The sequence below is a fragment of the Mchenga conophoros genome, linkage group LG12, assembly GCF_057382185.1.
Source record: "Mchenga conophoros isolate Kocher_MC1m ecotype Shallow Benthic linkage group LG12, M_conophoros_male_GT1.1, whole genome shotgun sequence".
NCBI classification, from domain to species: domain Eukaryota; kingdom Metazoa; phylum Chordata; class Actinopteri; order Cichliformes; family Cichlidae; genus Mchenga; species Mchenga conophoros.
In genome coordinates this window covers 31,481,312-31,500,975 of record NC_140537.1, presented here as the reverse complement: position 1 = coordinate 31,500,975, position 19,664 = coordinate 31,481,312, and the positions used below count along the sequence as shown (strand labels likewise).

The 19,664-nt window shown below is 38.6% G+C and overlaps 1 protein-coding gene across 4 annotated transcripts; it reads right to left on the bottom strand.

Annotated features, from left to right (window-relative positions):
• Nucleotides 1-8,125: 8,125 nt before the first annotated feature.
• LOC146562969 (uncharacterized) lies at nt 8,126-18,413 on the bottom strand. 4 transcript variants are annotated; one of them, XR_014894702.1, is made up of 7 exons: nt 13,421-18,413; nt 13,130-13,260; nt 12,998-13,037; nt 12,707-12,725; nt 11,391-11,683; nt 11,073-11,209; nt 8,126-10,986 (listed from the first exon to the last, which is right to left on the bottom strand). XR_014894702.1 is itself a non-coding variant. In XM_085295263.1 (2 exons), the coding sequence occupies exons 1-2, from the start codon at nt 18,410-18,412 to the stop codon at nt 13,150-13,152; spliced, it is 5,103 nt and encodes a 1,700-aa protein (XP_085151389.1). In that variant the 5' UTR covers nt 18,413; the 3' UTR covers nt 12,000-13,149. The 4 variants fall into 4 exon arrangements, 1 of the variants encoding a protein (XP_085151389.1); XR_014894701.1 differs by having other exon boundaries at nt 12,998-13,260; XR_014894700.1 differs by having other exon boundaries at nt 12,707-13,260.
• Between the last annotated feature and the right edge of the window lie 1,251 nt (nt 18,414-19,664).

Genomic DNA, 19,664 nt, shown 5'->3' with positions numbered 1-19,664 from the left:
CAATGAGGATCAGGAGGAGAAGTGATTTAAGTAACTCTGAATTTGGCATGGTGGTCAATACTACACTGGCTGGTCTGAGTATTTCCAAAGTTGCTGATTTATTGGGGTTCCCCCCCACACACACACACACACACACACACAATCAGCTCTAGGGTTTACAGCAGGGGCCCGGGTGCCACTTGCGGCCCATGCCACCCTACTTACGGCCCATATATTGACGTGAAAAAATATAATGCAATTTGGCCCTTGAAGTTATTATTTTAATTTTTTTTTAGGGAGGATTTGTTTGTTGTTGAGTACAATCTTAAAATAAATTCTTTAAAAATCAAAAAAATATTTAATATGAAGGCAATATTAGCCTGAAGTACAAACATGTTGAGGGATTGGCTGTGTTAGTTCAGTGAAAGAGTCATTTGTAAAGAAAACAGTTTTCACTAGCAGTCAAGAGCTAATTTGTAAACTTATGTGTTGCCACGTGTCTGTCCAGAAAGAGAGTACCGATCTGTTTATTTGGTAGTCCAATGAAATGGTTCAGTTAGTTACAAGTGAAAAAAAATGTGCGTTAATATTTGCAGTTTTGTCTTGTTATACAATATTTGAAATTTTAAACAAACAATCAAAACACAATGTTTTCAGAAGTATTGTGAGTGTTTTCTTGTTTGTTTGTTTGTGGGGGGTTTTGTGCTACTTGGACACTAAAGTGGCCCTCGCATGAGATGACCGTGCCAGCAGAGGCCCACAGCTCATTTAAGTTTGAGACCCCTGGTTTACAGGGAATTGTCATAAAGAGAGAAAATATCTAGTGAACGGCAGTTCTCTGAGAATAGTCAGAGAAAAGACCTGAGTGTTTCAAGCTGGCAGGAGGGCAACAATAATTCAAATAGCCATTTGTTATAACCATGGTATGCAAAAGAGCATCTCTGAAGGCACAACGCATTGAACTTTGAAGTACATGGGCCATAGCAGCGGAAGACCCCACTGGATGGCAGTCCTGTCAGCTAAGAACAGGGAACTGAGGCCTTCTGCCTGGACTGTTGAGTCTCATTTTCTACTGCAAATACGGTCAGAATTTAGTATAAACAACATGAAAGCATCCATCCAGTCCACCTTGTATCACCAGTTCAGGCTGCTGTTGTTGTAATGGTGCAATCTGAATATTCTTAGCACACTTTGAGCACGTTGAGAACTGAGTATCTTTTAAATGCCACAGCTAACTAGACTATCATTTCTCACCATGTCCTAATAACTACACACCCATCTATTAGGCTACTTCCAACAAGATAAGTCACAAAGCTCAAATCATCTCAGGGTTTGTTGAATGTGAAAATGAGTTCAAATGGCCTGCACAGTTACTAGATTGCAATCTAATATATGCTATCTGAAGGCACCTTTGGGATGAGGTGGAACGGTACATTCATATTAGGGCTGAACGATTATGGAAAATAATCTAATTGCGATTTTTTGCCCCAATATTGGGATTGCGATGCGATTATTTTTTAAGGTCTTTGTCTTCTGTATTATTAAACAAAGACAAGCAATACATCATATAGTATGGCCAATACTATATTACATTAATTTTAAACTGTTCTTTCCTGGAAGACAGACCTCTGTTATGATGACATGAGGTGATGCATGAATTGATGACTGACATTTTTATTTAACTTCTTCAATCACAACAGTATATTTGAACATACACAATAGTTTATTTTTAGCTTACAAACATCTGAGCATAAAGTGCTGACAAGGAACCCTGGTGTAAACATTAAAATGAAAGTCAGTACAATGTGCAGATTGCAGAAATATACATAAAAAAAAATCAGTGGCTTTACCACACTCAGTTTTTCGACATCTGTGAACTACTAGACAGTCATTCAATTAAAAAAATAATATTAAATAAATAAAACTAATAAATAAAAAATACACACATCTTACTGATCTCTGCAGTCAGTAACATTACACATAAAGTGCAAACATAATAGCAATTGTATAAACACACACACAAACACGCCTTTAAAATTTAAAGGCGTGAAATTGGACGGTCTAGTTCTGATTAGCGTCACCGCTGTCTCGGTGGAGTTTAATAAACTCGGCCGTCTGCTTCTTGCTATCTAAAATATAACCAGACACTGGTGTAAATTCTCGACTGTCTCATACTTCTGTTTAATAAGTTTTCTGTTTGACGTTTAGTCAGCTGTGTGAAAACCAAGGAGGAACCCACCCGGGGGATTAATAAAGTTTTATTTTATCTAATCTAATAACTTTAATCTCAGCCAAACCGATTTACTCACGAACAAACAAAACACTGAAAAAAGCCCAACAATAACATTTTTAGGTTGTCTAAGTGACATATATTACGTTTAACCCGAGCAGCGAAACTCCGCGGTGATCTGAAAATGATGTGCCGGGAGTTGTGCCGTTCTCGGCCGCATCAGTAACCCTCGAGCTCCCGGCTAGCTGTCGAGCTGGTGGGTAGCAGACGCCTCTGAAAACGTCGAAGCACTTTTGCAAATATGGGATATCTTGATAAACCGAGCAGATATTTGATGTTTACACAACTACTTTCTCACCTGAAAATATGTTAAAAGTTTATTTTGTGACCCAGAAAGATTAGTATGAGTAATTTTAAAACTTAGTAGCGGCCGCCATTGCTGGAAACTGGAGTTTGGCTGGGCCGCGCTATGAATTCTGGGATATGGTAGTAATTTGGACAGCCTTCGGCACGTCGCTGTGACGTAATCGGTCTACAAATGCGGCCTCAGGAGCATGCAGCCCATGAATTTGGACATGTCCAGAGTATAATCGCAGCCTTTGCGGTTAGAAAATTGCACTTGATCATGTCGCGATATTATCGCAAATGCGATATATCGTTCAGCCCTAATTCATATTATGGATTTCCAGCCGACAAATCTGCAGCTGCTGTGTGATGTTATAATATAAGTAGGGACCAAAGTCTCTGAGAAATTTTTCAGCTCCTTGTTAAATCTATACCACAAAGAATACAAGGAGTTCTGAAAGTCTAATCCTCTACATGCAAGGTGTAACTAATGAACTGATCGGTAATTGCATATCATACTTAGAATTATAATATACATTCACCATAAATATTTTAACAGGATGTGGTTTTATACCGTCTATAGCTGATGTAAAAGAGATGTTGGAGCAAAACTCATTTCATTTCATTTAAGTTCTGGTTTTTATTTTGCAGTTTTCCTTTTTTATTCCAGTATTTTGAGCTGGTCAGAGATTGTAGCGCTGACATGGTTCACCACAGCACTGAAGATAAATCTAAAAGAGAAAATTACTTGTGCCTCTTATTTATGAGGGCACACTGTTATAAGTGAACATGTGGTTTTGCAAAATACAGAAGGAACTGACATATGTCCATTTCTGTGAAGGAGATTACCATATAGTTTGCTACAAACAGCTACAGATACATATCACTGCATACAGTCTTTTATATAATCTGTGGTATTTACTGCAGAGTGTTTTATTCCTTGAATATAAAGGTGGTGCTGCTTCCCAGGGAAAAAGAAGCTGCACAGTACCACAGGTTTAGCATTGAAAATGTCAGGAAAAATTACTTAAAATATCTCCTCAATCAGAAATTGCCCCAGTGTGGAGGTGGGTCCTAGGTTTTACTATTTAACCATGCTCTTGGGCATTGTAATTTATAAGAAGAAAATAGTAACTAAAGTTGTCAAATAAAGTATTGGTGTAAAAAGTAAAATATTTCCCTCTGAACTTTTATATTCCCATGTCTACCTGCTAAATATATTGCCCCTTTAAAGGAGCTTTTAAGGGAAGATGAATATAAATTTTATTAAAAAATAAATTTAAAACATTTATTATCCCGTTGCATAAATCATATCACCAGCCTCCAAAGTAAACTCTCTGCCTCAAGGTTATTTGGCTTGGAGTGGGGACAGAGATTTTAAAACATTTTAAGTCATTCAAAGCACATTTTTTATGGCACAACTGGTGTAAATATAGGAACTGGTATGGAAACACTGAGTATTCATTAAACTCATCTGCAGTCAAAGGAGAATTATTGTTAATGTAAGAATGCGAAAATTTGACATTTACAACAGCCTAATATGACATGGAGAAGTACCGGAGTGTGGCTCTGGCATGCTGTTTGCCTCTTGAAAGTAGAACTAAAAAGTGTGGGAGAAAGTCAGTGCTGTAAATAAATAATTAGCTTGTTCTGAACATGTACAATACAGCCTGTACAACAGAGTGGAATACAGGGACACCTTTATAAAACAGGAGAGGTCAAACTCAGTGCACTGCTCTGAAAGGTTGCTTAGGTTTTAAGGTTACACAATTTGGTGAATACGGGGAGGTGAAAAATTTATTAGTTGCAGTTTCCTAGTAAACTACTGGTTTGAAGTACACACTATGTAACACAAAACAGGATGGCTGAGGGATTTTGATTTAATGATATAAAAACAATCAATACTTGTGTTCTGGTCTTTGTCTTACTTTTTTTTTTTTTTTTTACACAACCTGTTCACATGGTTCCATGTGAAACTGCACGTCTCTCACCTGGTTGTTTATTTTCACCTTCTATGACAATACAGTCACCCTTGGTGTGTGTTCAATTTTGTATATCTCATCTGTAAACTGATCTCATGTCTTCTGTCTGTATAGTCTCTCTCTGTCTATTGTCTAAAGATCTGAAGAACATGTACCTTAAACAGATCAGAATAGAAAAAATCCAAATGCATTCATAAAAATGCCACATATTGTTTAAAGTTAGATTATAAGTGAGACCCATATCATTTAATATCTCCAGATGAAATTCAGAAACATGAATCACACAATTAAGGATGTTGCGTCATATTGGTTCATGTGTATAAAACAGCATAGTTTTACACTAAAGGGAGAGTGTGTGTGTGCGCGCGCGCTTATTTATTAATGACATTTATTCACTATCTACAGGGAGTGCAGAATTATTAGGCAAATGAGTATTTTGTCCACATCATCCTCTTCATGCATGTTGTCTAACTCCAAGCTGTATAGGCTCGAAAGCCTACTACCAATTAAGCATATTAGGTGATGTGCATCTCTGTAATGAGAAGGGGTGTGGTCTAATGACATCAACACCCTATATCAGGTGTGCATAATTATTAGGCAACGTCCTTTCCTTTGGCAAAATGGGTGAAAAGAAGGACTTGACAGGCTCAGAAAAGTCAAAAATAGTGAGATATCTTGCAGAGGGATGCAGCAGTCTCAAAATTGCAAAGCTTCTGAAGAGTGATCATCAAACAATCAAGCGTTTCATTCAAAATAGTCAACAGGGTCGCAAGAAGCGTGTGGAAAAACCAAGGCGCAAAATAACTGCCCATGAACTGAGAAAAGTCAAGCGTGCAGCTGCCAAGATGCCACTTGCCACCAGTTTGGCCATATTTCAGAGCTGCAACATCACTGGAGTGCCCAAAAGCACAAGGTGTGCAATACTCAGAGACATGGCCAAGGTAAGAAAGGCTGAAAGACGACCACCACTGAACAAGACACACAAGCTGAAACGTTAAGACTGGGCCAAGAAATATCTCAAGACTGGTTTTTCTAAGGTTTTATGGACTGATGAAATGAGAGTGAGTCTTGATGGGCCAGATGGATGGGCCCGTGGCTGGATTGGTAAAGGGCAGAGAGCTCCAGTCCGATTCAGACGCCAGCAAGGTGGAGGTGGAGTACTGGTTTGGGCTGGTATCATCAAAGATGGGCTTGTGGGGCCTTTTCGGGTTGAGGATGGAGTCAAGCTCAACTCCCAGTCCTACTGCCAGTTTCTGGAAGACACCTTCTTCAAGCAGTGGTACAGGAAGAAGTCTGCATCCTTCAAGAAAAACATGATTTCCATGCAGGACAATGCTCCATCACACGCGTCCAAGTACTCCACAGCGTGGCTGGCAAGAAAGGGTATAAAAGAAGAAAAACTAATGACATGGCCACCTTGTTCACCTGATCTGAACCCCATTGAGAACCTGTGGTCCATCATCAAATGTGAGATTTACAAGGAGGGAAAACAGTACACCTCTCTGAACAGTGTCTGGGAGGCTGTGGTTGCTGCTGCACGCAATGTTGATGGTGAACAGATCAAAACACTGACAGAATCCATGGATGGCAGGCTTTTGAGTGTCCTTGCAAAGAAAGGTGGCTATATTGGTCGCTGATTTGTTTTTGTTTTGTTTTTGAATGTCAGAAATGTATATTTGTGAATGTGGAGATGTTATATTGGTCTCACTGGTAAAAATAAATAATTGAAATGGGTATATATTTGTTTTTTGTTAAGTTGCCTAATAATTATGCACAGTAATAGTCACCTGCACACACAGATATCCCCCTAAAATAGCTAAAACTGAAAACAAACTAAAAACTACTTCCAAAAACATTCAGCTTTGATATTAATGAGTTTTTTGGGTTCATTGAGAACATGGTTGTTGTTCAATAATAAAATTATTCCTCAAAAATACAACTTGCCTAATAATTCTGCACTCCCTGTATAAATGTTCCAAAACTGGTTTAGCCAAATCTGGGTCATCAATAAGGCAAGAGAAGAGTACTGGGTCAGAAAGCCTAATGGAAGACGGCTCTGCCTGAGATGAAGGAACTTACGGTTAAGTAGCAGTCTGGTTTGTTTTTCTTGATTGGTAGGTCCAGTTGCAAGAGTGTTCCTGGGACTGATATTGTAAAGACCGGTGCTGTCCAGTCAGACTTTGTGCAGCTGCTTGGCCCGTTGAAACCATACGGGTGTTGCCTCCCTCAGCTCCCTTTCCATCATGCTTTGGGTAATACTGATGCAGATGAGCCTGTCCTGTCTCGCTTAAGTAACGAGGACCAGGATGTGACTGTTTGAGGAGATGATAAACTATTTCTTAACACACGAATAGCTTGTAGAAGTACTCTGTTTTCTTCTTCTTCCCCTTCCCTGGTGTTAGACACCTGAATGTGAGCCCACTTGTTCTTCTCAGCCAACCACAGTGGAAGAGACACCCTGCCTTCCACTTCAATTATACTCCTTCCGTTTCCACTATCCTCTCTCGTAGACATTCTTTCTTGCATACATATTTTTTTCAGACTTTCATACATAAATTCTCTTCTTAAATACGTATATTATTTGTAAGATTAAATGCATATTGAATCCATGAGCATGAGAGCGAAATATATGAGTACATTAAAACATGTATATGTATATGAGACCATAATATAATAATGTGTGTGTTAAAATGTGTCATTAAAATATAAAAATTTTAATTCCAACTATGTGAGATCTGTATGAGAAATGAGAATGCATGTGAGAGTGAAAGAATGAATTTTAGCTTGTACAGCCCTTAATAGTTCTTGTTAAATTTTTCCATGCCAACTGCATTCTGTAACCATTTGAGTGTAATGCATAGACTCATATATAGGCTAATTAGTGTTAAATGACAGACTAATAAAGTAAACTAGAATTTCACTCACCAAAACTGACTTTTTTAGAGCCAGCACCAAGTGGTGACAGAGGAACTGCAATTTTTGTTGCTTTTTCTTTACTTCAGACTAGAACTTATCACCTTACTATCTTCCTCTTGTATATCTATCTAAATAGATATACTGTAGATTGTTTCGCTTGAGACACTCACTAAAAAAATGTTTTGACACCAACGATAATATGACAAGACTAAGAGAAGAAAGAAAGAAAGAAAGAAAGAAAGAAAGAAAGAAAGAAAGAAAGAAAGAAAGAAAGAAAGAAAGAAAGGAAGGAAGGAAGGAAGGAAGGAAGGAAGGAAGGAAGGAAGGAAGGAAGGAAGGACCAGGAGCACCTGATTTGTCAGCCCGAGACAAGGAATTCACAGAGACTCATGAAAATATTCTTCAGCATTAGCTGAATACAACCTAGTAATTATCTGTAAGTGATGACACCCAGTGCAGACAGAAGTCAGTTTTAACTAGAAAAATTTGCATTTCCTGCGAAAATGCAGTGTGGATGCTTAAAAGCTGAAGCTGTATGCAAGAAATAGCTGAAAAAGCTGAAAAGTTGCAGAAATTGTAAAAACTTTGCAGAAGCAAAAGAACTTTGCGAAAATGTAATAACTTAGCAGAACTGCAATAACTTAGAGGAAACTGTAAAGCTGAAGCTGTCTGCTGAAAATAGTTGAAGAAGCTGAAGAAATCAAAGTCAGTGTTTAAAAAGTTGCTGAAATTTTAATAACTTTGCAGAACAATATCAAGTTAAGAAAAATGTAATAACTTAGCAGAAATGCAATAATTTAAAATAACATACCTTAACATAACATAACATAACAAACAAAAGTAGTGTAACCTAGCAGAAATAATTTAGTAGAAAATTAAAAACTTGGCAGAAATATTACAACTTATCAGAACTGCTAGAAATTTGCAGAAATGTAATAATTAGGCAAAACTGTCAACAGATAACAGCTGAAAATGCTGAAGTAACCTCAAAGTTACTTGTTTAACTGTGAAAAATTACCAAAAACATTAGAAAAGGAAGAAAACATGCCAGCAGATAAACTAATGTGGAACAAAACCAAGGTAAAATTGCGGAGTTTGCACAGCTGGTGAAATCTAAAAATGGCAAAAAAACAAAACAAAAGCAAAACCCACACAAACAACATTTAGGTAATAAATGCACAAGATGCTGCGGTCAGAGATAAAAACACCCAAAAATAATGTTATTGAAATGCCAAAAAGTGAAAGTTTAGAAAGTAGAAAACCAGTAGTAGAAAAGTAGAACATTCAAATATTTTTAGAAACATATGATACAAAATATTTACTCAGTTGTTTCCAATGATTACAATAATGGCATAAAGAAATAAAAATACCATTTGGGACAAACAGAAAAATATTAATAGAAAATGCAAATCAAATTAATCTAACATCTATACAAACAATTGAAGCATTTGTTGGAATTGTGAACATATCCTTGTTTGCCATGTTTATGTTTATGGCCCTAAGATGCGCAGACACATGATAGGCTATTAACTGCAAAAATATACACATATATAGCAAGTGAGAGACAAAAATATATCCTCTGATTTGCTGGAGTTTTGTCTAAATACCATTCGGCAAGGATAAACAACATGTTCCTATGCCACATTAAAATTTTCATAAGCTTCATTTTTTCAATTAGTTTACAGTTTCCTGATTTGATGATAAATATGGCATCAATCTACAAAATACTGTCAAAATGAAGTCCACATTGTGATATATTTGAGGTGTGGAGAGTCACACAGCTGAACAATCGATGTGCATATTTAAAGAAACAAGGATCAAATAAAGAACATTGTTGTGCAATAAATTACAGTGAAAAATAATCACTGCTTTGCGTTAGAGAGTGACTTATGATGAGGTATTAATTTTCTTAACTTTACCTCTAACATATTTTCACATAGTGCTGTGACCAGGCTGAAATCCATCATAAAGTAACTGTAAACAGCAGAACCATTAGCATGAATGTTATGGTTCTACTCTGATCAAAACTCAAGTCAGCTGTGTGACCAGATATAAAATGATAAAGAGGAACACATATAAATGGATGTGACCTTTATGAACTTTTCAAAATGACTTTATATGTCTGACCCATTATCTATATATATTACAGCAGCGGTCCCCAACCCCCGGGCCTCGGACCGGTACCGGTCCGTGAGTCGTTTGGTACCGGGCCGCGAGAGATGAGGCTCAGGTGTGAAATGTATCGTTTTCAGGGTTTTTATCGGTTTTCAGCGTTATTTTGTTATCGTTTTTATCGTTTACTCGGTTTTCCTGGGTCTTTTGACGTGTGTTATGAATAAATTTTCTTTTTTTCGGTACCGGTACTAGTTTTATTTTGTTATATTTATCCGCGACACCTTAAAGGCCGGTCCATGAAAATATTGTCGGGCATAAACCGGTCCATGGCGCAAAAAAGTTTGGGGACCGCTGTATTAGAGCAGATGTGGAAAACCACTGTTAGACCTACTCTATACTAATGTAGTTACTGACACCCCATACTAAGGCAGGATTCATACAAACACACATTATTTTTTCTCTTAAACACTTTCTTTTTTCACATTTTGAGATTGTGTAATTTCTAAAAAGAATACATGTAATGGTTCAATAGATATAGTTATTTAAATGTCCATAATAATCACATGATCATTTTTGTACATCCTACAATCCAGGATTTAGAGCTGTGTGTCTGTATGAATTCAGCTTGCTATACTTATAGACTTAGATATATTAATCCACTATTTACCCAAACAAGTTACATTGTTTGGGTAAATAGATTGGGTTTGTTCTACAAAATAATTATTCAACAATAAAAAAAACACAAAAAAAATCTGCACATTAATCCAGAGTTCAGTTTCATATGTCTGATATTGTTTGTTAAATCTGGTGACACAAACACAGTCAATAATTCATAGCTAGCGTGACATGTGGTCCTTTTTGCCTTTGACCAATGATATGCTGGTTACTTGGACCAGTTTAGTATTTGCTGTCACAGAGGAATGTTAACCATAAATCCAAAAGACAAAACTGAAAAAAATATGTTAATTGCAAACATGTTTTTGCTTAGTAAAAGGATTGAAATTACATGGAAACTGTCACCTTAAAGCCTCATTGTAAATATCATCACAAACAGATGTTTTCCACACAGTTAACAAAGCTCCACCACATCCGATCACTGCACATAAATCTAAAAGAAAACAAAAACAAATAAAAAAAATAAAATTAACACAAGGGAAGACTTTTGACTTAATAACTACGCTTAAAATAAGTGTTACCTTTGAATATTTGTGGGAAAAATCTGATGCTACCCCAAGAATACAAAGCCACACTGGAAACGATGACAGGCTTGCAGCCCTCTGTCTTCCTGGAGTCAGGTGCCTGATCAGTAGCAGTGAGTTGACAGAAGTCGGTGTCTGTAAGAGTGGCCAAACACTGATACTCTGTCCACTTGAGTAGAGTCTAAGAAGCTGGAATGCAGGCACACTGGACGAGCTTGTTCTAAAAAATACAGAAAAAGGAACATTTTATTTGTGTTAAGGCCTAAAAACTACAAATAAGTTATGCAATGAACAATGTTGAAATACCTTATAGGTGCTGCAGGCCACATAACCAGAATCCAGAGCAATCTCACACTCACATGATGGTGAGGAAAGACATGAGCTCTGCAATGAGGTTTGAATGTCTCAGTTGGGACACTGAAGAACTCAGAAGACAGCAATACCTGCACAGAGAGACAGAGTAGAAAAAGCATAGATTTGTAATCCATAATGTGAATTAAAACTCAAAAAGTGTCAACAAGTATAATCATTTGAGTGTGGAATTATTTATGCACTAAACAGGATTTTAATTAATTAATTGAATTAAAAACACTGACATTTTTTATCAAAGATAAAGAATCATACCTCTCTCTGCTCTGAGGATCACTGAGCATCTCTGACAGGAAATACAGTTTCCTCAGTAGGGGTCATCATTCATGGTCTCAGAGGTTGTAGTGTGGCAGCATGATGATGGTCTCCAGATCAGGCAGGAGGTCAGGTGATGGGTGTGTCATCTTCTCCATTGAAGACATACTGGTATGGCAGTTCATAAAACAGCAGTCTCTGTGTGGCATGTAGTTATCTGTGCAGTCCAGCACTGATGGATCAGGTTTGGCTCAGCAGTTCATGAAGATGGTGTTAAGATGTTGTTGTTTCAGCTGAGGATGGTGAAGTTTGAAGGTTTTCCCACAAAGGAAACAGGACTGTGTGTGCCCTGTCTGAAAAAAATACATCTACAAAACATAAAGTGCTTTTAACACCACCCACCCCCCCTCCCCACCCACCCATCTCAGCCCCCAAGTGTCTATATAATGCTGGTATGGGGTGTCAGTTACTAAATCTAATTAGTGCGTCAGAAAGCGGGGGCTACACCTAAAGCCCCCGCTTTCTGATGTCTTTGTTTATTAGCAGCTTTTTCCAGCTGCTCAGAGAATTCTGACTTGGCCTTTATCCACCCAAACCCAAACCCACCCAGATAAAGGCCAAGTCAGAAAATGGATGCAGAAACTTTCCATGTACTTCTAAATCAGTTTTTATACAAATTCTGTAAGCTGTAAAAATGTTTTTCTCTACATAATGTATAATTATAGACATCTCTGGTAGCCTAAAGATAGTTTAAAACTTTTAACATTTTTTACCTGTAAAACATGATAAGCAAAACCTCATTCATCCAAAAAACATTTGATTCTACAAAATTTACTATAATCAAGAAAATATAATTGTCTGTATTTATTCATGTGACCCATAATAAATACCTGCATTTATCTGTGATTTATTTATTTACTATTTCATATTTGAAAGCATCTTGGAGGGGAAGATCTCGTTTGTTGAGATACATACGTCAGAGTAAAAAAAGTATCAAAAAAGGAGATGACAATTAACATCCATGAAAAAATGTATAAGTAGATTTAGTCATTTAAAACATGAGAATAAAAAATAAATTATGTCCGTTTAATGCAGTATATTTCAGATCTGAGGTGCATGATAACAGAAAGCAGATCTCCCGGCTCTGCATGAAGTACAGCCATGATTTGGTGACATGATTAATAACATTGCAATAAGAAAGGGTCTTCTTACAGACAGAGTAGGGAAGACAATTTTTTCCAATGAAAAATATTTTTCATACTCTACAATCAGTAAACTCTGTAACAAACATGATCTGTAATTGTTTCAAAACTCACCAGACGACTTCATGATTGGCTCGAGGACAGGACACAAAACACAGGGTTGTGGTAACTGTAGTATGATCTCAGAACACCGGAATGGAGACATTGATCTGGCTGAGAAATAAAAATGAGGTCAAGCAGGGTGTTCTTGTCTGTAGTGGCAGAAGTGATCAGCTGTGAATACCCTCTCGACTGAAACTGCTCCAGAATCTGTTTTCTTCCACTCTGCAACTGGTTCTCATTAAAATCTCCACACACAATGATTGGGTGACAGTCCATTATTTCAAGGGAATCTAAAAGACTTACCAGGTTTTGCATGAATGGTGTCAAACTGTAGTCAGGGGGTCTGTACACAACAGCAATGAGTGCAGGGAATGGAGCCTGAACCTTCAACACTAAAAACTCAAGATCAGTGACATTATGCAGATACTGTTTTACCTGAACCTGAAAATGATTCCTCAAATACACAACAACTCCACCACCACTTCTGCTGGCCATGTGAGGAAAGTTTGTGTAGGACACATGTCTGTTGCGTTTGAACATGGTGTAGCCGTCCAAATGAAGACTGTCTGCAACAAAGGAGCCTTGGAGGTGAGACTCTGTGAGACACAAAACATCTGCTAAACACATTTCATGATGACTCTTGATGTCACTGATGTGAGATGGCAAACCCTCCGTATTGTGATGGATCAGTGTAAGAGTGTCAAGTCTGCTGGCTGTTTCTCTGACCTGAAGAAGAGGCATCATTTCCTCAACACTGGCTTGTCTCATGGTTTGGAGCGCTGCAGTTACCTCGGGATTGGAGTAAATCTTTTTCTCATCCAAGTCCTGCAAATAGAGTCCACTGAGAGACGTCACCCTGCTGAGAGCAACATAAGCCATACCTGGTTCAAAAATGTTCTTCATTGAAACTACAGCTGTCTGTGTTGTAAGACCCTGAGTTTTGTGAATTGTGCAGGCAAATGCTAGCTTTACAGGAAACTGTCTGCGTACCGCTCCTTTAAACTTCAGACTCTCCTCTGCTCTCTCAATGTAAACCAGATCATCAGATGCTGCATTAGCACTGCGGTTGTGTCTCATAGGCTGCCGGTTGTCCATTCTGAGCCCCAGTTTGATTATGTGTCCATCATTTTCAGATCTCACCACCTTTACCAGTATACCAAAAGCACCGTTGACTAAACCGTTTAGTGTGTCCAAGTTTCTGGTCAGCATGACTCGAGCTCCTTCAGCAACATTCAGAGTGTCAGGTAAATCATTTCTCCCACCTGTAAATGGTTTGTCTCTTCGTTCCATTCTGCCTGTACGTTTATCCTTCTGGAAATCGTCTGCAGTGATGATTATGATGTTTGAATGAAGCTTCTTCAGGGTATCTGTGTTATGGGATTCCACATTCTTGTTGGTGGCATAAATGTGTAAGACCTCAGTTGGACATTCTTCTGGTGCAGTCACAGCCTGTGACAACAAATCTCTGTCGCACTGAGAAAGCTCATCCGTCTTTTCTTTCACTCTAATCCTGTTCAGCATCTCTGCAAAGGCCACATCATCTTTCTGACGCATGATCTCGGTTAGAGTGATCATCTGAAAATGTTCCTGCCATAGGTCAATCTGTTCTGGATCGTAAACGCAGAGAGGTTTAGACTGTCGCACTGGTGGCAGCTGGTAAAAATCTCCAACAGCTAAAACTGACATTCCACCAAAAGGTCTCTGAGTGCCTTTGATTTGTTTCAGTCTTGCATCCACATAGGCAAAAAGGGGTTTTGAAACCATTGAAATCTCATCAATAACAATAATTTCTGCATTCATCAGCTCAGATCTGACTTCATCCAGTTGGTTACCAAGTCCTTGAATGGGTGGTTTCAGACTCCTGGGTAGTTTCAGTAGAGAATGTAATGTAGAGCCATTGATAGAAAAAGCTGCTGTCCCGGTAAATGAAGTAAGTAAAACAGTTGGATTTGATATGTCAGCTTCTTCTGCATTAGCAGGCAGTCTGCTCAGGATCTTTGATGCTTCAGAGTGAATACATTTAATCAGATGTGACTTTCCAGTTCCTGCACCACCGTTGATATAGAAGAAAAATTGATCTGGGTTCAAACCACAAACTCGCTGAATACACCAGTCTCTTATAGTATAGAACACGCAGGCCTGCTTCTGGTTCAGATTCTGATACATTACACGTACCACGGCTGGATCTACTGCAGGTTGTTCTCTGATGGCTCTGATCTCTGTTACAGCATCAGACTGACGACTGTAGTCGGGGACATTCTCCTGTTCGTTCTCATCATCAGAATGTCTCTCAGGAAGATTCTCATCACATTGCAGCCTCACAACTTCAGATTCAGGAGCAAGATTACACCATTCATCGATCACAACATCCCTATTTTGTTCAAACTCTTCCAGTGCACTCTCAATATCCTCAGAGTTCTTCTCATACTTGTCTTTATTTCTTTTCACAATCCGTTTCACAGACTCACTGTGGTCTGAACATGGAAGTCGCACAAAACCCGAGTTGTAGAAGGACTGATAGGTTTGGAAACATTGTGGTTTCAGTTCCTGCTCTGATCTGTGTGGAAGGTAAAGTCTCAACAGTCGACCATAATATTGCTCAGGATCTTTTTCCTGTGAACAGTGGTAATATCTGATTATAGCTGGTTTATCATTCTTTCGCCTTTGTACAAATCCAAGCTGGTTTAGAAGAGGAAGCACATCTTTTCCTTCATTTGGACCACTCACCAACCGGCACAGGGCAGCAAAATCAGCCAGCGACATTTCCTCATATTCTGGGGTCTCAGGTCTGCATTTGTATTTATCACTCAAACTTGTCATCCAAATATTACAACTGTCATGTGTTGTGCTTTCCAGGAAGCTCATGGGCCGACTCATTTTTACTGGGTTATCATCTGTTGGTACAAATACAACACTGCGGGAACATTTTTTCATTTTTAGGCCACAGACTCGAGTCACACACTCCTGTGCGCTGATCTCTCTCTTTTTTGAGTAAGCCTGCATCACAGCTCTCATTTCATCACATTCATTGACGGTGTTCTTATCAGAGTTATCGATAACTGTCTTCAGGTATTCAGAGAGGCCAGATTCTTTCTTTGTTATATATTTACAGAGGTATTCTACACATGAATAGGCATTCAAAATGAATGAGACATCTAAATTAGAGTTCCAGGCTTCAAGCAGGTCTGGGTTGTAATTGTTGATCCAACAGTCCTTTGGGTCACGTTTCAGAATCAGAGCTGTTTTCTTGTTTATGTTCTGGAGGCATTGTTCATACTCATTCATTGTCAAGTTGCATCGTGACAGAATCTGCTCTATGGTGAGGGAAGCAGCTTCAGGTTCCTTCAGCAGGTTCAACAAAGGTCTGAGTTTGGCTTTTGCAGCTTCAGTGTCTGAATCCTCATCCTGTCTCACAATCATTGTTCTTGTGGCTGGTGGTTTGGGAAACCCAAATCTACAACCAGAGTTCACACTCTTAAAGCATGTCTTTGTGTGGTTCTTGCTGTGCTTTTGTAGTTCAGAGACTTTTTTGTGCAGTTCAGGTTGTTTTTCTGGATCAGGGAGTTGAGCTGAGATGTATCTGTCCACAAAGTCACAGACAGTTTGGTCATCATCCACATCTGCTTCTACCTTTTCTCGAATCCACAGCAACATGTGTATATGCGGACTACCTCTGTGCTGGAACTCAACTCTGTAAAAGTAATCAATGATCTCACCAAGGGGCTGTGCAGGAGAAAAAAGCAAATCTCTGAACAAAGCCTCAACACGTTTATCAAACATTCGCATGGTGGTTACTGGATTTGATCTTAGAATTTCACACTTTTCTGACCAGTCCAGGGCTTCAAAATCAACCTCTTCACCTTGCTGTCTCTTTATTGCTTGAATCACTTCAGGCCATCTCATCTCAGCAGCAGAGAAAGTGACAAAGAACTGAGGTGTTCCTATTTGACGAATCATACTGAATAAATCTTTGGTAGTTTTCTGCCAGTAAGCTGGAGTTCCTCTGAGTGGCTGCATAAATCTGATTGCATCTTTATTTCTTACCAGCTTCTCTACTTCTGTCTTACTTTGTAACATTCCCGATGTGATTTTGCGTCCATCTTTGGTCATAGTTTTACCTTTCCTTAGCTGTATTGTCATGCTGGAATTAGCCAAATGTATTTCAGTGACAAACTGTGAGAAAAACAGGTAATTTGTGTCTTTAGCAAATCTTGCATCAATGTTGAAAAGCCTTGACTTGAAGTAAGCACTTGGTGTGAGTTTAAGAAGTCTCTTTTCATCCAGTGTATTCTGACCGGTAGGAAACTGCACAGGAAATGCCATGGCTTCCAAATGAGGAGTTCTGAAGAAGCTAACAGGATTGTTTCTTTCTGCAGGAGCCACACAATATGTGTTATCAGTGAAACAGAGAATCTCTTCTGAAATGTCAACAGGCTGCAGACAACTTTCTAGAGCAAAACCTCCATTGTTCAAATCACTTTCTGGTTCATCTGGATTTTGTTCCTCTGGTTGTTCATCACAGGATTGCATATTAATAGCTTGTTCACTTTCAGACTCACTTTCGCACAAAAGGGCATCTTTTTCATAGTTGTCAATTTCCATTAAATCTGCTTCATCATAATCATCACTTCCCATGCTGGCTTCATCACTGCTGTCATCATCAGGTAACGTTGGATCACAAAGCAATGCATCATCTCTGATAATAATATCTGTGTACTGTGGATGAATTTGTTTGAGTTTACGCAGGGCTTGAATGAGTTTAGACCAGGTGACAGTCTGGAACAGCTGATGGCCTTTGTAGCACAGTCGTCTTTTCAGCTTTATCCTCATGATCTGTGATTGGCTTCTGATCCTCGGTAAACTGTCAACTGTTTGTTGGACTTCAGATGGTACACACACCACATTACCACGTATGAGTCTCTGTCTGCCCTTTGGAAGTGGAATAATCTTAGCAAATGGTATGCATTTGGCAATCAGATGTCTCTCCAGAATGTTGAGATCGCACAGTTCAGCTGGAATATCCTGCAGTTCTAAACCGTTGACAGCAGCAAGTCTTGGCATGCGTCCACTTTTGAGGGAACTGTGACACGTGTGACAGATATACTCCTTTTTTCTCTCAACAGGAAAGCTGCAGTGATCATGACATGCTTCATCACACACATGAACAAATTTACCAGTTAGACACTGCTGAGCTACAATTTGGTGTTTTGAGTAATTTTCTCTTTTGCAGATTTTCACCTGATTAGGAAAAGAAGCTTTTAGACAAACAGTACAAACATAAGATGGTGCTGACTTAATGTTGGATCTGAAACGAGATATGGCCTCATTCATTAAAGTGTTCTCTGGATGACACTGTAAACTGTCAGCTGGTCGATGCATCTGACGATATTTTCTTTTTATTTTCATTGCACATCTGATATTATGCATCTGTCTAAAAGAAATACTGTTCCAATATTTTACTCTCATTCGTTCTCTCATATTGTCCTTGTGTTGCTGCTGAAATTGTCTCTCTTCTCCATAACGTTTAGTGATGTAACATTTTTTTTTCTGTCTAAATTCTACACTTTCTTTATATAGGTTAGAAACATATGACCTCATGTAAGCTTTATGTTTCTCTCTGAATCCAGCACAAGTTCTGTAATTTCTTCTTATACGTTCCTTCTGCTGTTCTTTGAATATAGGAGATTGTCTATAAGATTCTTTATATGTTTTTCTCATACGTTCCTTCTGCTTTTCTCGAAAAATGGGAGATTCTCTATATGTTCTTGTTATACGTTCCTTCTGCTTTTCTCTGAATGAAGAATCTTCTTTATACATCCTTATGACACGTTCTCTTTTTCTCTCTCTAATTTTAGCACTATCTCTATAGATTTTTCTAAAATGTTCTCTCTGTTTCTCTCTATATGTAGCATTGAGTTTACACAGATTATTTTTGTACACACTCTTCTTCTGTCTGTGATCAGGATCATGAGACTTTCTGCTAGAATCTTTTTTCTTTGCCTTAAAGCTTTCATCAAAAGCGTACATCTGTCTTTCTTTCTTTTTCTGATTTTCCCTTCTCTGTGGTAGTTTTTCTTGGACCAACAGTCGTCTCCTAATCTTTCTCCTTTGCTGTTTATTATGCTTCAACAGTTTATGTGAGAGTTCATCTGTTGTCATAGTTAAACAGGAGGCAGTGTTTAAATCATTCAGAGGAACAGAATCTTTTGTTACCTGAGTGTCTCTTACAGAAGCTGCAGAGGTTTCTATTTCTAAATAATCAGAATTGTTCAGCTCAGCAGCTGGCTCATTTGAATAATCCACTCTGGATGACATCACTTCAGTAGCTAAAGTGTCGGCCACAGTTTTCTGTGTTTTCTCAGTGGATTTGGGGGTTTCAAATTTAGGTTCATTTAAAGCTGGTGCTGGAACAGTTGTAGCTGTTTGTCTGTTTTCATCAGCATTTCTTTGGTCAGCAACGTTTTCACTGTGGAACTCAACAGGCTGTAGTTCATAAGTGCAGGTTGGTGCGATGCTACACATTCTGTACAAACGTTTGATCCTGTCAATCATGTCGTTAAGACGTGTGAATTTTAACATAACTGCAGTTCCACCACTTACACTTAGCGACAATGGCATTCCTGTAGACTTACGTGGGTGAGGATCAAAATATGCGTATTCACCTGAAGTCAGCCTGGAAACTGCAATGGCGGTTCCTCCCATGACTAGCAAAGCATAGCAAATGTCTGAAGCCAAACACTGTAGTCCCTGTTCAAGGCTCGGAAGATGATCTGTACCGTCAAATGTGCCATAAAGAGCAAACTGAGACATGTCGACTTGATACTCGTGTCTGCGGCTGATGATCACAGTGGGAAGTTCATCACAGGCTAGAAACACGCTGTTCACAAACCTCTTTCTGGCATCTGAATACACGGCATGGCCTTTATCCAACACACGGTTAAGATCTGCTCTGGTAATGAATTCATCCTCG